This window comes from Colias philodice, chromosome 12, assembly GCF_061535455.1.
Source record: "Colias philodice isolate Cphi_HAF_F1 chromosome 12, ilColPhil1 Martin Lab GWU primary, whole genome shotgun sequence".
NCBI classification, from domain to species: Eukaryota; Metazoa; Arthropoda; class Insecta; order Lepidoptera; family Pieridae; genus Colias; species Colias philodice.
Window position 1 is genome coordinate 10,661,981 of NC_143097.1, and position 19,598 is coordinate 10,681,578.

General features: G+C 32.7%; 1 protein-coding gene across 2 annotated transcripts in view; it reads left to right on the forward strand.

Moving 5' to 3' along the window:
* Ac76E (adenylate cyclase type 2 Ac76E) overlaps positions 1 to 19,598 on the forward strand; it is a 209,507-nt gene that overhangs the window by 187,133 nt on the left and 2,776 nt on the right. For both annotated transcript variants that reach the window (XM_089701777.1, XM_089701778.1), the window contains 14 exons: positions 3,229 to 3,361; positions 9,197 to 9,383; positions 10,394 to 10,540; positions 11,365 to 11,454; positions 11,938 to 12,065; positions 12,281 to 12,336; positions 12,490 to 12,651; positions 13,045 to 13,198; positions 13,462 to 13,545; positions 13,699 to 13,809; positions 14,396 to 14,562; positions 15,056 to 15,227; positions 15,869 to 15,934; positions 19,296 to 19,445. In XM_089701777.1, coding sequence (XP_089557903.1) covers positions 3,229 to 3,361; positions 9,197 to 9,383; positions 10,394 to 10,540; positions 11,365 to 11,454; positions 11,938 to 12,065; positions 12,281 to 12,336; positions 12,490 to 12,651; positions 13,045 to 13,198; positions 13,462 to 13,545; positions 13,699 to 13,809; positions 14,396 to 14,562; positions 15,056 to 15,227; positions 15,869 to 15,934; positions 19,296 to 19,445 — 1,807 coding nt within the window. The remainder of the gene's footprint in view (positions 1 to 3,228; positions 3,362 to 9,196; positions 9,384 to 10,393; positions 10,541 to 11,364; positions 11,455 to 11,937; positions 12,066 to 12,280; positions 12,337 to 12,489; positions 12,652 to 13,044; positions 13,199 to 13,461; positions 13,546 to 13,698; positions 13,810 to 14,395; positions 14,563 to 15,055; positions 15,228 to 15,868; positions 15,935 to 19,295; positions 19,446 to 19,598) is intronic.

The following is a 19,598-nucleotide window of genomic DNA, read 5'->3' on the forward strand; positions in this document are numbered from 1 at the left end:
TTCGGTCTCCAAAAAAAAAAAAAAATTATAAAATAAATGCGTCCGTCTAATTGACAAGGTTTGCAACAGCGCTTCAAGCGCTTTACGAAGCGTTCCGTCGTGACCTTGGAGCGTTGTAACGCAGCGACAAGGACGAACTGCAAGTTGCCGTTAATCGTAAATTTATAAAGTTTTAAGTTATAACTCACAAGTTTGCGTCCGTTATTGAGATTATTTTTGCACTGATACTTCCATTTAACACTGATATTCACGATGACACACTGTTCCAAGTTTAAATGTTATTTTTATCACGAAAAAAGAATTAAATACGAGGAGCTCATTAACTACGTGTTATCTCGCGCGACAGCGAACCTTTTATTTGTGATTTAAAATGATATTCTGATTCCTTAATAATCAAAAAACATCGATAAATGGACAATGCAACAAAAAAACAACTTTTCAATTCAAATACATACTTACCTAGTTCTGATTTGCGCGTTCAAACAAACAAACTTTTCAGATGTATATTATTAGTTCAGATATTACTATGATCGCAATAAGTATAAAATTAAAGGACGACGATCATACTTTACCCGTTTAGTTTCTAACTTCATTTAGAACCACTTATAAAACTGTAAGCCTTGTCTTAAGCTGAATATTCCGCTATGATTTATAGAATTCCTGAGTTTAATTTTCCACGCAAAGAAGCAAGGACTCACAAAGTGTTGAGTACTTTTCATCGTTTTGACGTTAACTTTGTGATGCAGTTTTCTTCAAACAGTTACGAAGGAAGTATAGAAATGGAGGAAACTCTTACTGTGTTTTATAAGGCTTTGCTTGTTAAGTAGTAGCGACTATGGCGGACCGCTAGTACAATATAAAAAAAATATTTTCAATATATAAAAAATATTGAAAATATTTTTTTTATATTGTACTAGCGGTCCGCCCCGGCTTCGCCCGTGGTACATATTTACGTTTTCTCTACATAAGAACCATCCTCGTACTTCAAGGAATATAATAAAAAAAGAATTATCGAAATCGGTTCAGCCGTTCTCAAGTTATGCGCTTACCAACACATTTTGGGATTCATTTTTATATTATAGAATATAAATGATACCATATTTGAAGAATACTGGTATTTTTTTTTTCAAATCATTGAACTTAGAGTTGTTGGCAAGTAGTGAGTGTATTTTGGAGATAATAATTATGTGTCGCCACTTAAGCCTCCCAAAAGACCGGGTATTGCACGCCTCATAAGCGAAGCGTTGAGGTGGGTACTACTGTCACTTCGCGCAAAACATCTGATTTTTCAAACTTAAAATGTCTTTATGTATCATACATTGCACTTGTAAGATAATTTTTATTCTGTTGGCGCCTAGCCGTAAGTTATGGAAATTAAGCCATAATAATAATATTATTATTAAATTTAAATTCGAAATGCTCGTCTATTACTCTAAGTACATTATAAAGTAGACATTTTCAACTTCAGAACTTGGACGTTGCAAAATATGGACACTTCCTAGAAATTAGGGTACGGAAATTTTTAATGACACTCTTGTACGCTTAGCGCTTTTGAATATTTTATTTAAAGCGTTTAAGTTACAAAATGACGTGGAATTTATTCCGAATAAAGTGAATTATTGCCTCAATTTATAATATATTAGTTTTTATTAAAATATTACTGATGTAATTACTTATAATATTAGTTACGTACTCTAAAGTTTCATCCAAATCTGTCCAGTAAATTTTTCCTGAAATTTATAGTGAAAAACTTTTTCATTTACAATATTCATTCAAACCCTACTAGGATTTAAACTATACTTTTGGATTACGGTGCATTTTAGTCAAACGAGCGAATGCTCATTTTAACCCCGCTACGTCAATTTTTTTAGTGTAAACAGGCGTAGAGCATTATTTCGTTGTTCTTAGTGCGTTCGAAAAGATTCTACACAATGTTCTGATACTGAACAACACTGAATTCGAGTTTTCTTTTACACTAAAAGACCACGAAATAATGCTCCTGCTCAACTCTAGCTATATTTTAGTTTGATCTAAATGCTCTCTAAATCCATAGTAATATTATAAATGCGAAAGTAACTCTGTCTGTCTGTCTGTTACTCAATCACTCCTTAATTACTGAACCAATTTGCATGAAATTTGGTATAGAGATATTTTGATACCCGAGAAAGGACATAGGATAGGTTTTATCCCGGAAATCCTACGGGAACGGGTTTTTCTTTGAAAACGCGGGCGAAGCCGCGGGCGGAAAGCTAGTTCTATATATTATGTACTAGTGGTCCGCCCCGGCTTCGTCCGTGGTACATATTTCGCATTAAAAGGTAGCCTATGTCCTTTCTCGGGTATCAAAATATCTCCATACCAAATTTCATGCAAATTAGTTCAGTAGTTTAGGCGTGATTGAGTAACAGACAGACAGACAGAGTTACTTTCGCATTTATAATATTAGTAGGGATTAAAACATATTTGATATTTTGTAACCTTCCTTGAAACACATAAATTTTACCTTTTACCTTTTTACAATCATTGGTCATCCTATTAATTTCCGAGAAATACCTCTTTAAAATTAAGCAGTTAGGAGAAATTATATAATTACTTTGAAGTTGAATCGCAATTTGTTTTTATCTACAAAACATCATGAATTATTCATGCTATTATTATTTAGTGTTTAAAAATTTCAGCGAATTTGATCACGGGTCTAAATTCGAATTATACTAGAAATACATTGTATTTAATCACTCTTATAGGGAAATAAATAAATAAATAGTCCCGTACACGAATTACATTTTTTCTAAGGTAATTAAGAACACACACACGTTTGAAAAACTTGGTAACGTCACCATCATATTTTATTTTAATATATAGGTACCTACTCTATGTTACTAATGTATGTAATGAGTAGTAAGGCATTTTATTTCATTTAATTAATTATTGTTCGCGAAAACTTCTCCGCATTATTTGAACATCATTAAGTGTTATAGCATTACCTTACTTTATAGCGATGTTTTTGATTAAATTAGCCTTAAAAAACGGCTATTCGTATGGGGATTATCTTTTAAATCATCTTAACTTGTGCAAGTATTTCAGTTAATTATTAGTATTAATTACTGATTTAGTTTTGCTTAGATTATTTTCTTATTATATTCACTATGAAAACTTTGATAATGATGAAATGTCTGAACTATTACTTCAAAGTTAGATTCTTAATATCCAAATTATTGTATATTACAGTCGGGTTCACATAACCAAAGCAACCATGCTGCAACTCGGAGGCAAATTCGAAGTGGAGCCTGGAGACGGGGCTTCCAGAGAAGGTTACCTCGCTGACCATAAGATCGAAACATATCTGATTGTGCCACCTAAGGTAAGTGATATATATGAATTTTTCTCAATACCGAAATGCAGGAGCTCATTTCAGTCACCTGTTGCCTACTTTACAGATTTCACGATATCTTATCGAAATTCTTGAGGATGCCAATTTATGTTTTTGGCTCGTTTTGTTAAGGTGATCAAAATATTTATTCTGTAACAAATAGTATTACAATTTAACAGTCATTGAGACATCCTTTTAAGCAATTAAATGCTTGTGTTAGGACATCTCGCTCTTCCGACAGTACATTATGCTTAAGTGTTACATGAATAACATTTTCTTATATAAAGTGTGTGTGTGTGTGTGTGTGTGTGTGTGTGTGTGTGTGTGTGTGTGTGTGTGTGTGTGTGTGTGTGTGTGTGTGTGTGTGTAAGTGTGTATATTATATAATAATATGTTGCTTTATTTTAATTTATTTTATTTTATTTTATTTAATTTTAATAAGTCTTCTATTTCCTTCCCGATCTTTGATCATTTGCCGAACATTGCAGACTCCTAAATCCCTGTTCAAAGTTCAACTCATAATTTAAAATATACTAATTTCTTTCAATGATAATTAATGTGAAACATAGGCATGGAGAGCGATTAGCTTTCCGCCCGCGGCTTCGCCCGCGTTTTCAAAGAAAAATCCGCATAGTTCCCGTTTCCGTGGGATTTCCGTGATAAGAACTATCCTTTGTGTTAATCCAAGTTACCTTCTATATGTATGCTAAATTTCATTGTAATCGGTTCAGTAGTATTTGCGTGAAAGAGTAACAAACACACACACATCGTCACAAACTTTCGCATTTATAATATTAGTAGGATGTGTACATAAGCTAAAACTTGTGACAAAATCTGTAAACTAAAAGCTCTAACGCTTAATTTCTAGACGTCCTTTAGCTCTTAACCTTCCTTTAATACGAAACTCCAGTTAATTAAATAACGTCATTATCACAGAACAGATCTATCATCCAGCACAATACGTGGAGCAAATTATCACGAGCACTAAGAGCCCTATTGTTCAGATACCATTAATCACTTCTAGAAGGTCGACGTTTACTTGGAGATAGGAGAAATATTAGCGCCGTTCTATTGTGTATGGAAGAAAATGGTCAAATAAGAGATTTCTTCAGGTGCTATTGATGAGATTTTGAGATGACTAATTTAATCGTAAATCATAGAGAAATTATATTTAAATATACAGGGTGTCCCACCATTGGTATACTAAGCGCGAAGGGACGTGTAGTTTTGCATACACTGATCACGTAAAAAATACATAAACAACAAAATTACATCAAAAAATTTTTCATAAATTTTTCCTGAAAATCCATGTTTTCTTCTCTAGCTTCGCGCAGCCGTCATATACCGCTTCTCTAATGTGAGCTTTTGTCTATGAAAACATAATCTTAAACGATAGCTCACGTGCTAGTGGCAAAAATGGGCGGGCTGCTTCTTAGGGGTGTACACTGTACACATAGAGTTTTAAGAATTCATCTATTTGGAAAAAAAAAATGCGTCTGGAATTTTTTAAGTAATTTTTACGTACTCAGCGTAGGCAAAACTATAACCTCCTTTGAGCTTAGTATACCAACAGTGGGACACAATATTATATAATTATTTATCATTCTTAATTGATCAATATCTACTCTTATAATTTTATAGCTTAGGATTTATTGTGATGATGAACTTTTAGTAAAAATCATACTTTTTTGTTCACTTCGAATAATTGGAAAGTTATTTATATTATTATAACAATTACTACTATCAATGTCCCAAAAGTGCAATATAAACTAGACGATTTCAAATAAAAATAATGAAGACAGTTATTTGATTATTGTGGTACGTCTTGCAAGAGTGTTATAACGGAAACGTCAAATTATATAAAATAAATAAATAAATAAAAATCATTTATTGAGTAACAATACATTGACATAAATTATACAAACTCGACGATCGCCTCAACTAGGTATAAACCTGTGCTAGAGACGACCGACGCCTTCCACATTAGTCTTAGTCATGCACATGCTCTTTTACATATGTAAAAAATAAAACGCGAAGCTAGTTTAATATTAGTTTGAAATGTAATAAGAATGTACTGCGATTCTACACAGCTACCTAATTGATGTAGGTAGTTGATAACAAAACGCAGCTAGTCAACGACTATTAGTAAAGTGAGGGTAGTTGGGTCGAACGTCGTATAAACAGCGTCCGAGCCCCTAGGCACGATTCGTACGAATGCGCCACGAGTCAAAGGAAAGCGGCAATTTATAGTATTCGACAGCTAAGCATGTTCGGACAGGAAACAGTGACAACTATATTGACAACTATTTATCCACAAAAATATTAAATCAAAAGTCACGTCTAACACGGCCATACTGACAATCGTACGTCCTCGTACGCCTTTTCTCGTATTAAAACACTACGGTAGTTCATCTCGGGATTACACTGCCTCGGCCACACTGACCTGACAGAACAATAACCACCTCCACATGACATAGGCACTCCGTTCGCGTATCTTGGTATATCTACGCTCGTACGACTAGTGAAATACATCACTACGATACGTCAGCGACTAGACAATACCTCAACGCCAGAGTTCAACTAGCGATTTGGATCACTACACACAATTCCTTCGATGAACTACATTCCCGTTACAATAATCCACGTAACAAACTTTTACTTCACACAACGAACGAAAAAACACAAATGCCAGTATGCCGTTACAAAACTACGTAAAGTCAAAACAATTAACAAGTGTAGGCTTGAATTCTATCCCGCTTCTGATGTAAAAAATAAAACGCGAAGCTAGTTTAATATTAGTTTGAAATGTAATAAGAATGTACTGCGATTCTACACAGCTACCTAATTGATGTAGGTAGTTGATAACAAAACGCAGCTAGTCAACGACTATTAGTAAAGTGAGGGTAGTTGGGTCGAACGTCGTATAAACAGCGTCCGAGCCCCTAGGCACGATTCGTACGAATGCGCCACGAGTCAAAGGAAAGCGGCAATTTATAGTATTCGACAGCTAAGCATGTTCGGACAGGAAACAGTGACAACTATATTGACAACTATTTATCCACAAAAATATTAAATCAAAAGTCACGTCTAACACGGCCATACTGACAATCGTACGTCCTCGTACGCCTTTTCTCGTATTAAAACACTACGGTAGTTCATCTCGGGATTACACTGCCTCGGCCACACTGACCTGACAGAACAATAACCACCTCCACATGACATAGGCACTCCGTTCGCGTATCTTGGTATATCTACGCTCGTACGACTAGTGAAATACATCACTACGATACGTCAGCGACTAGACAATACCTCAACGCCAGAGTTCAACTAGCGATTTGGATCACTACACACAATTCCTTCGATGAACTACATTCCCGTTACAATAATCCACGTAACAAACTTTTACTTCACACAACGAACGAAAAAACACAAATGCCAGTATGCCGTTACAAAACTACGTAAAGTCAAAACAATTAACAAGTGTAGGCTTGAATTCTATCCCGCTTCTGATGTAAAAAATAAAACGCGAAGCTAGTTTAATATTAGTTTGAAATGTAATAAGAATGTACTGCGATTCTACACAGCTACCTAATTGATGTAGGTAGTTGATAACAAAACGCAGCTAGTCAACGACTATTAGTAAAGTGAGGGTAGTTGGGTCGAACGTCGTATAAACAGCGTCCGAGCCCCTAGGCACGATTCGTACGAATGCGCCACGAGTCAAAGGAAAGCGGCAATTTATAGTATTCGACAGCTAAGCATGTTCGGACAGGAAACAGTGACAACTATATTGACAACTATTTATCCACAAAAATATTAAATCAAAAGTCACGTCTAACACATATTAAAGTGGCATTGCGCAATGAAAAATTGCATATTTTAAAAGATACTATTGTAGTGTCTCCATTTATGAACGTAACAGTCACAATTTATATCACAAGTTCACAAATGCAAATTTTATGAGGAACATTCTTGCAATTTTCAGGATATTGCAGTACCAATGTCAAAGCTTAATGTGAATGGAGGTTGTTATATTTTATGAACTGAGTCATACGTAGCAATGCTAATTGCCTATATACTTTTTGCTAATACTTTTATTGTTGGAAAATTTATTATTTCATAAGTTTTCTCAGCCCTTTTTACAGTTACACTTATGTATGTATTGATTGATTGAAAAGCTGTCCTTTCAGGTTTTCAGCCGACTTTTTTCACAAGTCTTTGCAAATGTAAAGAAAAAAAAAATACAGACTTTAAGCTATTTCTAAATAAAATACAATCATTCGCGTCTACCACTATTACCTATAATATAATATGTAGTCATTCGTTTTTCTTTTGCAAGAATCCAGGCGCGGAATGGAACTCCATCCCTTCACAGTCGATATACCGCACATACACAACTGCGAAGGAGTGGAATTCTCTTCCATCGTCGATATTCCCGGACCATTACAATCTGCAGCTCTTCAAGTCTAGAGCGAATAGGCTTCTTCTAGGCAGACATAGATCGCATCACCGCTTTACATCAGGCGGGATAGTGGTCAAACGCCTGCCTATCAAGTATAAAAAAAAAAAAATGGGTCCTTATAAACTCCTATATTACTCGCTATTTGGTTCACTGACTTATACGCAGTAGGTATTCAAAGCTCAATCTATAATATGAATTCTGTCAAAGGTTCCGTCCATAGGTCAGGAAATTGGCAATGCATAGATCCGATGTTACAATCCAACGCTTGATTGAGCAGCAATCTGAAACTTATACATAACATTAGTGTAGAATAATATTGTTGAATTGTAGAGGGTTTGAAATATTTACTGCATAATAATTGCTATATGGGAAAATTACATGTATTTGGTAATTATTGCCGAGATAGTTTATTATTTTATTGTTTATCTCGACATTAGGAACAACTTTGTAGGTGCGGCCTAATAAATACTTACACAAAGTTTAATGCAATTTAGGAGTTAGAACATAATAGATGGTAAATTTAATATTAGCTTGTTTTAAATCCGTTCATAGTATAAAATTTCTAAATGAGGTCCTTTAAGCGTAATAAGTACCTACTTAGTCTTTAAAGTCAAATAGCTACGCAAAAGCGCGCAAAAGCTACGCATAAGCGAAAAATGTTGAACAAAATATATCCAGTATTCGGTTAATGTTTAAGATTTAGTTTGCGAAGGTGAGAAGATAATTTATTGGATCTTTCGCGATTATTAACTTCCACTCGAAGTTTAAACATCTCTTTGAAAGTGGTTTACAATTTTTGCCTCTAATTAAACTTGGCAGCCACTTTTACAAGATTTCCGAAGTATAAAAGAAATAGCTTTCGCCATTAATAAAAAGGATTTAAACAAACTTTGATGTTTTTGGAAACAGAAATCTAGACTGTATTTGTAATTTAAATTTTGTGGCTCCAAACTCGGTAATTAACTACGCGTTTTGTGGCCTTCCTATAAAGTTTGTAATTGTTATACGAGGCCTAATTGAGGTTGTTTCAGAAAACATTTTTATAAGGGTTAAATTTTAACCAAAATGACTTAATAACTGTTATAAATTTAAGTATGGTGTCATTACTACATATTTAAATTACTATCTTTCAATAGTCGAAGTTATTATTTTTTTTTTTTAATATTAATAATAAAAAAATCCAAATCATATCTTTATTTTATTTATGGTCCAAGACCCCGCTTATTTTGACAATAATATGTTCATTTCCAAATATTCCTTCCGTTTCTTTTCTAAATATTTTTTGTACGATTTAGAAAAACATTAATTGCATACCAATTCTTAAATGTTTCGAAATAAATTTCGAACTGAATGTTCTATTACAGAAGCCATCAGAAAACGGTCGTCTCTCCGTCTGTACGATTGATCGGAAGGCAAGCATCGTATCGTCGATATACCAAGACGTGTCACCGACGAAACCGCGGGATAGTATTAGTCCAGCGCCTTCACAGCACAGCTTCGTCGAACAAGAGCCTCCTAAGGTTACGAGAACGGAGTCTATGAGGAACCCTGGTAAAGTTATACATTGATATTAAGAAATAACGCTTATTACGTCTATGCTATTTAAGTACGGCTTTTTATATTATCTACCAGTGATTTTTTGACGCATCAAATTGAATTTGAAAATTCTAAACGATAATTTTTTATTGGTACTTACTTACATAAAAGTGAAATATTTTAAGGGAAGAAAAAATCCTATCGATATCAGTTTGTCTATTTCGGAGATAAGCCAGATAGATACATAAACATTTGCTGTTTTAAAACTATATCATTGTAATACGCAATTCCTTATAGAACTAGATTTTGGTATTAAAAACAGACAATGTTAATTTTATTTAGAGACTGGTATCTATTTCAGTATTTCTGAGTGCTATCAATCTGAAATTAAATTCGGAAACCAATTAACAGAATACGATAGGAATACAGACGGAAAGCTATTATTATTATGTCACCAATATCAATCGTGGGTACAATAACGTTCAATCAAGAGGCCTCTTAGAATTAACCCAATCAGATCATTTATCAATCTATTCTAACTTACTGTAAGGAACTAAATTACTATTAAATATAGGTTTATGTTTTACTATTATTCTATTAGAATAAAATTCTGTAACAATTATAGGATCTTATTATTTACTAAGGCTATGTCGAACACGTATTATATGCGCATAATATAATTTACACACACATTGTATACTGAAATAGATTCAGACATATACGTTCCCACTGCTGGGACACGGGCCTCCCTTATGGGATCAGGCAATAATTCACCACGCTTTCAAAGTGCGGGTTGGCGGATGGCACATGTCGTCGAACTGATTCTTCGACATGTCGGTTTCCTCACGATGTTTTCCTTCAGCGTTTGAGTAAAAGTGTAATAGATTCGTTACTCCCTTATTGATATTTCTCCATACCTTCTATCAGTAGGACTGGGTCCATTTCTAATGAAATACATTTTCTTTCTTTTTTGAAACTAAAGACAAAATATCTCCAATTTAACTATCTTATTATGAATCTTACAGATTTAAACAGACGAGCATCAGTAAAGGTGGTGGCTTTTGAAAACAATAATGCTACAAGCGATACAATTGGCAATGGTAATGTAGTTACAAAACCAAAGAGCAGAAGTGGATCTATTATTGGAGCAATTAGTCCTATCATGGGTACAGGTGAGATAAACATTGAAATTGATACAGCATTAATAAGGAATAAACATAAAAATATGCTAAATATGCTCCTAAAACTGTCCTATGTGGATGGTCAAGACTCAAGATACTCTTTCAAAACTTATTCGTATAAATTATCTTAATGCTTTATTTCCGTTATTTAATAACTAAGTAACTGAAAAAAATTTCTTGCGTCTAAAACAATTAATTTATTTCGGTGAAGATAACCTTTTAAAATGCTTCGTAGGTAAATATCAGGTTCTCCATTTATTCCCGTTGTATATTTCAATCTAAATTTAAATATAAAATGTAGAAATATACATACATATTTAGATGTTATATCTATTCTTATAAGTACACCTAAAAGAGAATGCTTTTCATCTGGTATCAAGTATTAGGTCTAATTTTGAAAATGGGGTGATATTTTTAAAAAGGCTCAAGGTGGATAAAAATAAGATATAAAAATAGGATTATGTATTAATATACTTGAAGGTGACGTCTAATCGTGTTACTAAGTTGAATACAGTACAAGTTTTATGCTTCTATTAAATTTAAATACGGCTTTAGTAAGATTCTGTAAACTTTGTAATTGAATTCATCTTCTTACAAATAGTAAAATTTACATTTAAATAGGTTTACATACAAATGTGACATCTTTTGAGTATAGGTACAGTAATTTTATAAAATAAAACAGTACCTATTCACCATATCTTTGATAATTTCATGAAAGGGGAGCATAATTAAAAAGTTTTTTGATGCCACAGTTATTATGTTAGTCTGAATATTATTTAGAGCGTTCTAGTATAGATCTTGAATATTTTCTTTAGATCGTTCTTCTGAAACTCCGACACCACAGCGAGAGCATTCAGCACCGATCTTTTCTAGAATGTTGAGCACAATTTCTATGGATTCCACTAGTTTGTATTTATCATTGAGATTGTCATTAATTTCTTGTGAATGCTCTCTATGGTCATTGAAAGTTGTGGGTGATGTTGTTTGAAGAAATATGTTGTTTTTACTTGTGAGATCTATTGGACTTGAGTACTTTTTGTTGATATTTTTGGAATTTTGTTTTGGGAAGTGTTATGTTTTGGGACTGGTATCATCTGGTAAATTTTACGTTTGTTGTGAAAAATTCCTTTGTTTGGTGGATTGCATTGTATTAAAATTTTCTTATATTGGTATTTTTTACCTTATCCTTCGTTTTTAAAAGACACATTGTCATGAAATAAATTACGATGGACTGTATCTCACTTTTTCAATGACATACTTAATTCATTCATTTCAGTATTTTACGTGGTACAGGCATGATGATATTTTCTGTGTGTCCGGGATGGTGACTAACAATTGTTAACTATCCTAGAGTTAACTGTATTTAATTTCTTTTAATATTATTTCAGCTACACCAGGAGTGCCTAGTAGATCTAGGCCGTCGAGTAAAATGACGAAATATGTAGAATGTTGGGGTGCTGATAAACCATTTGCAAATATTACTGATTCTACTTTGGCGAAGAATATTGGGATATCGGTAAGTCCTATAACCTAATCCTGCGTATATTTTGTTTGAAAAAGTTTGTAACTAATAAATGTATGTTTGATTTATATTTTGCTGATATTATCCAATTTATTTAATGAATAGTGTTAACCACTAACCAGTCATACAAAGTGTTTTTATGTTAGTAATATATAGTATAAATGTTAGTAACAATTATAAATGTAATAGTTTGAATGTTTTCATTTCAGAGTCTGGCTATGATTGAACAAAATTTACTTCCACAAAGAACATGCTGTGATTGCAGGTACCGATTTTTTTTCGTTTTGCAAAATTTTGTCAGGAGATTTTTTATACTTTTTTGCATTTTCTATAAACTTAAACAGAATCCCTATTTTAAAGACAATGTTGATTTTTTCTAAAACGTATCAAATAGATACTTAACAATCATATTTTTCAGTAACAACTCAGAAGGCATGAGCCCTATCACCCTCTGGTTCAAGAACAGGGAGCAAGAGAGTCAATACCGCGGTCAGTCAGACTCGCAGTTCAAGTACTATGTGGCATGCGCCTGCGCACTCTTCCTGTTACTGGCTTTTATACAGCTTTTGACGTTGCCGAAGTAAGTAGAATGTGAATAAATTACTGTGGAGGGTCTTGTTTGTACATAATTAAGTGGTCAACACAATTTTCTTTGAATTAAATTTCTGTATTTACTTTTAAATTGTAGTTTAAATGTTGACATCTACTACCTACCTGGCTCTACTAAGTTCTGAGCTTCAATTTGATATTTGTTAAACGTCGGAAGATCATATCCATTATTTTAAAATTTAATTTATGCATATTACTTTAATGTGTTAATTAAAAAACGAAGAGTCGTAAGCCGATGATTCAAGCGGAAACTCCAAACTTTTTCTCATATAAATACTATGTTAACTTACGTATATAACTTTCTACGACTGCTTACGAATAGTGTTTTTCTATACTAAACTACCAAACATAATTTAATTTTCAGGGGAGTAGTGCTGTACGCGTCATTCGGACCGACTCTAATAACACTAGTAGTGTTTACCTATCTCTCATGGTATGATGGTAACTTCCCACCCAGAGGCATGCATCTACTCTCTGATGTGGATTTGTACGCTGATAATTGCGCTAAGCCGGGACAGGTGAGATTTTTATTTATTTTTATGATTAATATACTAGTACATAATATAATAATTTCATAATTTATTGAGGCAACGTGAACATATTTTCAATAATCCTATAAAGGGTAATTTGATAAATTTCAAGAGATATACTGTGTATGAAAACTGTTGATGTACTTGGCTATGGAAGAATTATTTAAAATGAATATATATAATATTCCTCAGTCTATGACTAACTCAGTCAAATTAATAAATAATTCTATTAATTTATTTTATATTTTCAGGTAGTAGCCAGTAATTGCTACATACGGTTAACCATGTTCATCGTGTCATCACTTCTCATCGGTGCCTGTGCTGTTATTAATTTGGTAAATGTTATTAACAAGAAATTTATTTACATTTTAAACTAAAGTGAGAAGTTAGCTAAATCTCTATCATTTGTGAAAATGTAGGTACACTTTGTTATGCAGTATAGAAACGTATACTCGATGTTAAAAATATAAATTTATAAATGATTTCAGTTCGAAACATATCTAATACACGAGTTTCCAAGCGAAGTCTGGGCGAAGAACTATACCAACGCAACGAATGTAACACCCATAACTATTAACATTGATGTTGAATCTGCACCTGTAAGTATAATTATATTTATTTACTTGTTTTAGTTTATTTAAAATCATAATAATATGCACTGATATGTTATATATTTTATATTTAAGAAAAGTTATTATAAACAAATTGAGGCACAACGCCATCTAGTTTAAGTTAATAGAGATATTTTAATATTATTTTATGAATGTATTAGAATAAACTCATGAATTATAATACTATTTTTAAATAAAATAGCATTCAAATAATGCATGCATTAATACAGTGGTTGGTGCACAGGGTTGGTGCGTGAGCGTAGAACCGAGACGTACTGGGTTCGATTCCCGGTGGAGACGAAGAAAAAAAATGTCTCGGTCTGGCAGGACACAGAATGCTGATCACCTACTTGTCCCTAAAGAAAATCGGTGAAACAAATGTATATGCATCTGCCCCTTACCCCACTAGGGACTTCAATAATGCGAACAGTTATGACTCTACTTAATATCTCTACATATTCATTTTAACCATCTTTGACAGTTTATCTTGCAGAAAACTTACCTATATTTTAGTCATTTGTCTTACCTTATTAATTGATATTATGCTCAACAAATAATTTCTTATTATTTTCAGAGTTATCTCTACAGTTCAGTTCTCACTTTGGCCTCGATATCAGTATTTCTACGGATCGGTTTTGTCCTGAAATTGGTGTTCATGTTACTGACTTTAATCACTCATATAACACTATTTGCCTCGGCTGAATTGTTCAGCCAATATCAGTATAAGGATTTCGATACTGAGTAAGTTTATTTGCGGTTTTACCCGCATTGCTACGCTCTTATTGGTCTTAATGTGATGATAAATATATAGCCTATATAGCCTTCCTCACACCACACCGAAAGAATTTTTTAAATCGACCTGTTGTTCCTAAGATTAGCGCGTTCAAAGAACCAAATAAAGAAACTCTTCAGCTTTATAATATAAGTATAGATGTGCAAAATTTATTTGAGGTAAAAATACTGAGTAACTAAGATGTTTGAAGAGATTTGTAAGATAAAAGTAATTTTATCGATTTTCACTTTTGACTAATGTGATTAGATGATATTTTCCAGTTATTTGACTCTAAAAATTAAAACTAAATATAATAAGCAATTTTTCCGGCTACTATCTAAAATTTCTGTGAAAATTGACATTAGTTTCAATCACTTCAGGCTGTTAGAAGGGGTAGTGAAAAACCAAAAAAGAACTATTTTTCAAGAAGTTTATTCAAAAAATAAAATAATATTCTTCCAGGTTTTCCATGCTACCATACTCAGCAAAAGCGGGTCTTGTACTAGTGTTTCTCGCGGCGTTGCTTCATATTCTGGACAGACAGATTGAGTTCACATCCCGCACGGACTTCCTGTGGAAAGATAAGTTGAAATTTGAGCAAGAGGAAGTGGAAACTATGAGGGGTATCAATAAGGTAGGTATTATCATTTTTAGTAGCACAAATAACGATAGTCCAAAGAATTGAAATATGCCTCATTTTTTGGTAAATTCTTCCTGAAATTATAAATTATTGCAGTATACCTTAATGGTTTGGTTATATCAATTTATGTCTAGATAATAGTTCTTTTCGTAAAATCGGTACAAGATTTAATATTGCAAACCGTATAAATTTAAACTCATGAATGTTATTGCTAGCGCCATCTATTAGAAAACTGAAGAGACTTTTATTCGAAAACAACCTTTGGATAAATATATTTTTGTAATAAACTGAAACCTAATAATATTATAGTACTTAATGAGTTCTAGTGTACAATAATATTATCAATTATCGCATTAAAAATGAATCGCAAAATGTGTTGGTAAGCGCATAACTCGAGAACGGCTGAACCGATTTCGATAATATTTTTTTTATTATATTCCTTGAAGTACGAGGATGGTTCTTATGTAGAGAAAACGTAAACATGTACCACGGGCGAAGCCGGGGCGGACCGCTAGTGTTAAATAAAAGTAACTGAGAAGAAAACAGTAGTAAGTAGAAAAAATAGAGTGATAGAGTAAATAGTCTGCCTAAAGATTATTTTCCACAAACCCCTACGGTTTATTTTTTAATTTCAGATACTTTTAGAAAATATTCTACCGGCACACGTCGCTCAACATTTCTTAACCTCAGTTGCTTCAAAGGTATGTTAAAACTGAAAGAATTTTCATTTGTATAACGTTTGCTCTTTTTCGAAAGATAAATTACGAAACAACGTTTAATTGTTAACTCTTTGGTCAACAATGTCCTATTGTTATCTATTTTATAAAGGCGAAAGTTTTAAAGAATGTATGTATGTTTATTAAGCGCGTCACACACGGTGAAGATACTATAATATTTTATCTTAAGGCTGCAGTCTAGCAAAATTGCGTTTTCAACAAGTTATTTGACATTTTTTTCCCGGCTAATGAAATGATAAACTGAATTTTTTTTTCTTGTTTATCAATTAGTGTTATATACGCAATGCGCGTGAATTTTTTCACATTTATAAAGTTACTTTATGTTACCTTAATCAGGCCTTCAAGATAAGTCTATTTCCCCCAAAGACATTTCGAGCTAAGTTTGTGCACTCACTACGTTGCAACCGATTACAATTTACACAATCTGATCAGCGCATTATTATCCTTATATAGTCGTTATTAAAAACTGCTGAACACAATTGCCGAAAAACTTATGATTTTCTTAATTAGAACGTTATAAATTCATTAAATTTCCCATTTTTTGCCTTACAAAATCGATTGATAAATACTGCTAAAAGTTATTTTTTCCATTAATTTATTCGAGTTGGTTGAAGACCAATGAGTATTAATCCTTTAAAAAATTTTTTTTTTAATTTTGATAATTCTTTAAATATTAAAAAAATATTTAAAATAATTAGGAAAAATCCTAGCGAATTTCTTCAGTCGCGCTCCTTGGGCCGGAGCGTTCTGACGTGTGCTCTACGCTCGATTTTCCTTCATACCGAAGTGAAAGTTGCTCTACTTCATTAAATTTAATATTTTTGTTAATTGATTATTTTTATCTTAGTTTTGTGCAAATATTCGTATTTTTAAACATTTGATTTCGATATGGAAAATAAACGAAAAAAATACGCGTGTAACTACTAGAAAAAAAAATTATCTTCGAACATAAAGTTAATGAAACCAAATAGATTGCAAAGGCGATTGGCAACAATTTCTTTATTTTACGGGGTGTCAGTAAAGGGATGTATATTTCTTTAAAACTAAAGTAACTAAGCTCATAAATTTTCTTATAATATAATTTTTTTGAAGTTCCAAAAATGTTTATTTTTCGTTTGAGAAATACGAAATATAATATAAACTTGTATTGAGAACTTGAACTTCCCAAGTTCATCCGGGGAAATCCCCATACGGGGAAAATGATTTGTTTACTCCAAAATTGATCCGAGGTGTTTTAATTTTTTCTTCTAGTCATTTTCAACGTAGCGGCATGTTGTTTGATTATTAATTTTGTAACTTAAATACAGGATGTTGGTTTTATATTCTGATCTTACAGACGCGCTGACAAATTTAGTCCGCCATTTCTAGTTTAGTCTACCAACTCTAAGTACCAATATTAAAACGAATGGATTGTCATCACATCATCAAAACGCAGATGTAATGGAAGATCACAACAACATAGAAAATTCAGTGGGTGTTGAGAACTAAACAAACACAAGTAACAGAGACGCGAAGAATAAAAAAAGAGGACGAAAACGATAATTCGTTGATGCTTTCCCTTTTCGACGTATTGTTAGGGTACATCACCAATCTGCAAAAAACAAAACTGATGATTCCCAATTGCTGATTAAAAATGAAAAACAAATAATCGACAACAGTGGTGAAAATTTGCTGATCACAATGAAACATCCTTCAGTGGTAGCAGATTTACTCATTTCAAATGTATCGGTGAACAGCGTAAGGGAGAGGAGGACAGGAAAACATTATGAATGTGGATGGTGGATTGTATACAGGGTGTAATCGATAAGTATGTGCAGGCGATTATGACGTTATTATTGCAGGTATCAAAAAACTTAAAACTGATATCCTAATTACTTTACCTAATGAGCAAAATGACAATAATAACTTTTTAAAAGTATAACGAGAAATATCTAAAAAATTTACTTTATACACTCCCATATCAAAAAGGGAAAATGGGACTACTAGAAGTTAAATGTCTAATTCCGGCAAAACACATGAATGCGGAAGATGCGGTTAAAAAAAATTAATATTTGAAATACAATGCAAAAAATAACACTTTTGTCATAGATAAGAATCATGACTATTTTTTCTAAATTCAGGGACAACTAAACGTTGCAGAAGCAGAAGTCTGCTTATTTGCTGTTTGGACTGGAGTGAATAATTCGTTAAAAATATAATATATAAAAAAGTATGTAACGTTTAGGCAAAATAAAATGATGGACCATTATCAAGATTTTACATAAATTGCCTACTGTCAGAATTGATTGATTCGAGACTTCAGCATTCGATGCCCATCAAGGACCCATCCTATATCATTCAAGCGATTGAAAAAAAAGAGATAAATCCAGTGCAACCGATAAAGCATCAGAATGCTAGCAAAAGATTTATTAGGTTTATCAATATAAATCTATATATTATTACACATAATATAATAAATCTGTAGAAGACGCGAAGACTGACATCCGCGCGGACGGAGTCGCGGGCGGAAGCTAGTCAGAAATAAATATCTTTTGTTTTCATTTAACACAAACATTACATTTTTTTATTATATACAAAATTTGTTTATCCGTTTTATTAGTTAAACTGAACAACTTTCACTAAGAAACTTAGGTCGAAAAAAATGTATAGAGTTCTGCATTTTGTATGGAAAGCTTATTTTTTTTTATATTTCGTCTTTCTTCTTTCTTTGTAAAAGTTGATCAGTTATATAAACATGAAGTTAAGATATCAATAGAAAGTATTCGCAAATTTTGTGTACTGATAAAAAAAAATCACCCGGTGTAATTTTCACGAAAATTGTTTCAAATTTTCATTTTTGGTACTTATTACGAATATTAAATTATGCATACGAATGATTTAATTTTTAAAAATTAAGTGGAGCAATTTTCCCTTAGTACATTTGTATTATTTACATATAGGATGACAGGATGCATTTGTTTGCACTACTAGACCAAGCCCTTAAGATACGGTAATATTTTATATTATAGTATCTTAAGGTATCCTGACCCGAAATTTTGTGGGTCATTTGTAACAGGATGGCGGTTCTACAGGGGTCTTAGTACGCAATGACAAAAAGAAAAATGATGGTCAGAACGCTGATACCGGATACCTTAAGATACTATAATATAAAATATTACCGTATCTTAAGATAAAATAATATAGTATCTTCACCGTGTGTGACGCGCTTTACGGATTATCATACTTGCAAGCATAGATAATACAATGCCACTTAGCAGCTTACATCCCAGAATAACACAAGCTAGAGGAACACTTGCCAATTATTCATACATAGTAATGTTTTCAGAACGAGCTATATCACGAACGTTATTCAAGTATAGCCGTGATGTTTGCATCTATACCGAACTATAAGGAATTTTACGATGAAACAGATGTTAATAAACAGGGCCTTGAATGTTTGAGATTGCTCAATGAGATTATATGTGATTTTGATAAGGTTAGTATTATTTTAACTTAAATTGCATATTACACTATCTATACTCTATAGCTGTGTTCCGCGGTTTGACCCGCATGACTCCGTTGATATTGGGCTTAGTGTGATGATTAGCCTACAGCTTTCCTCGATAAATGGGCTATATAACAATAAAAT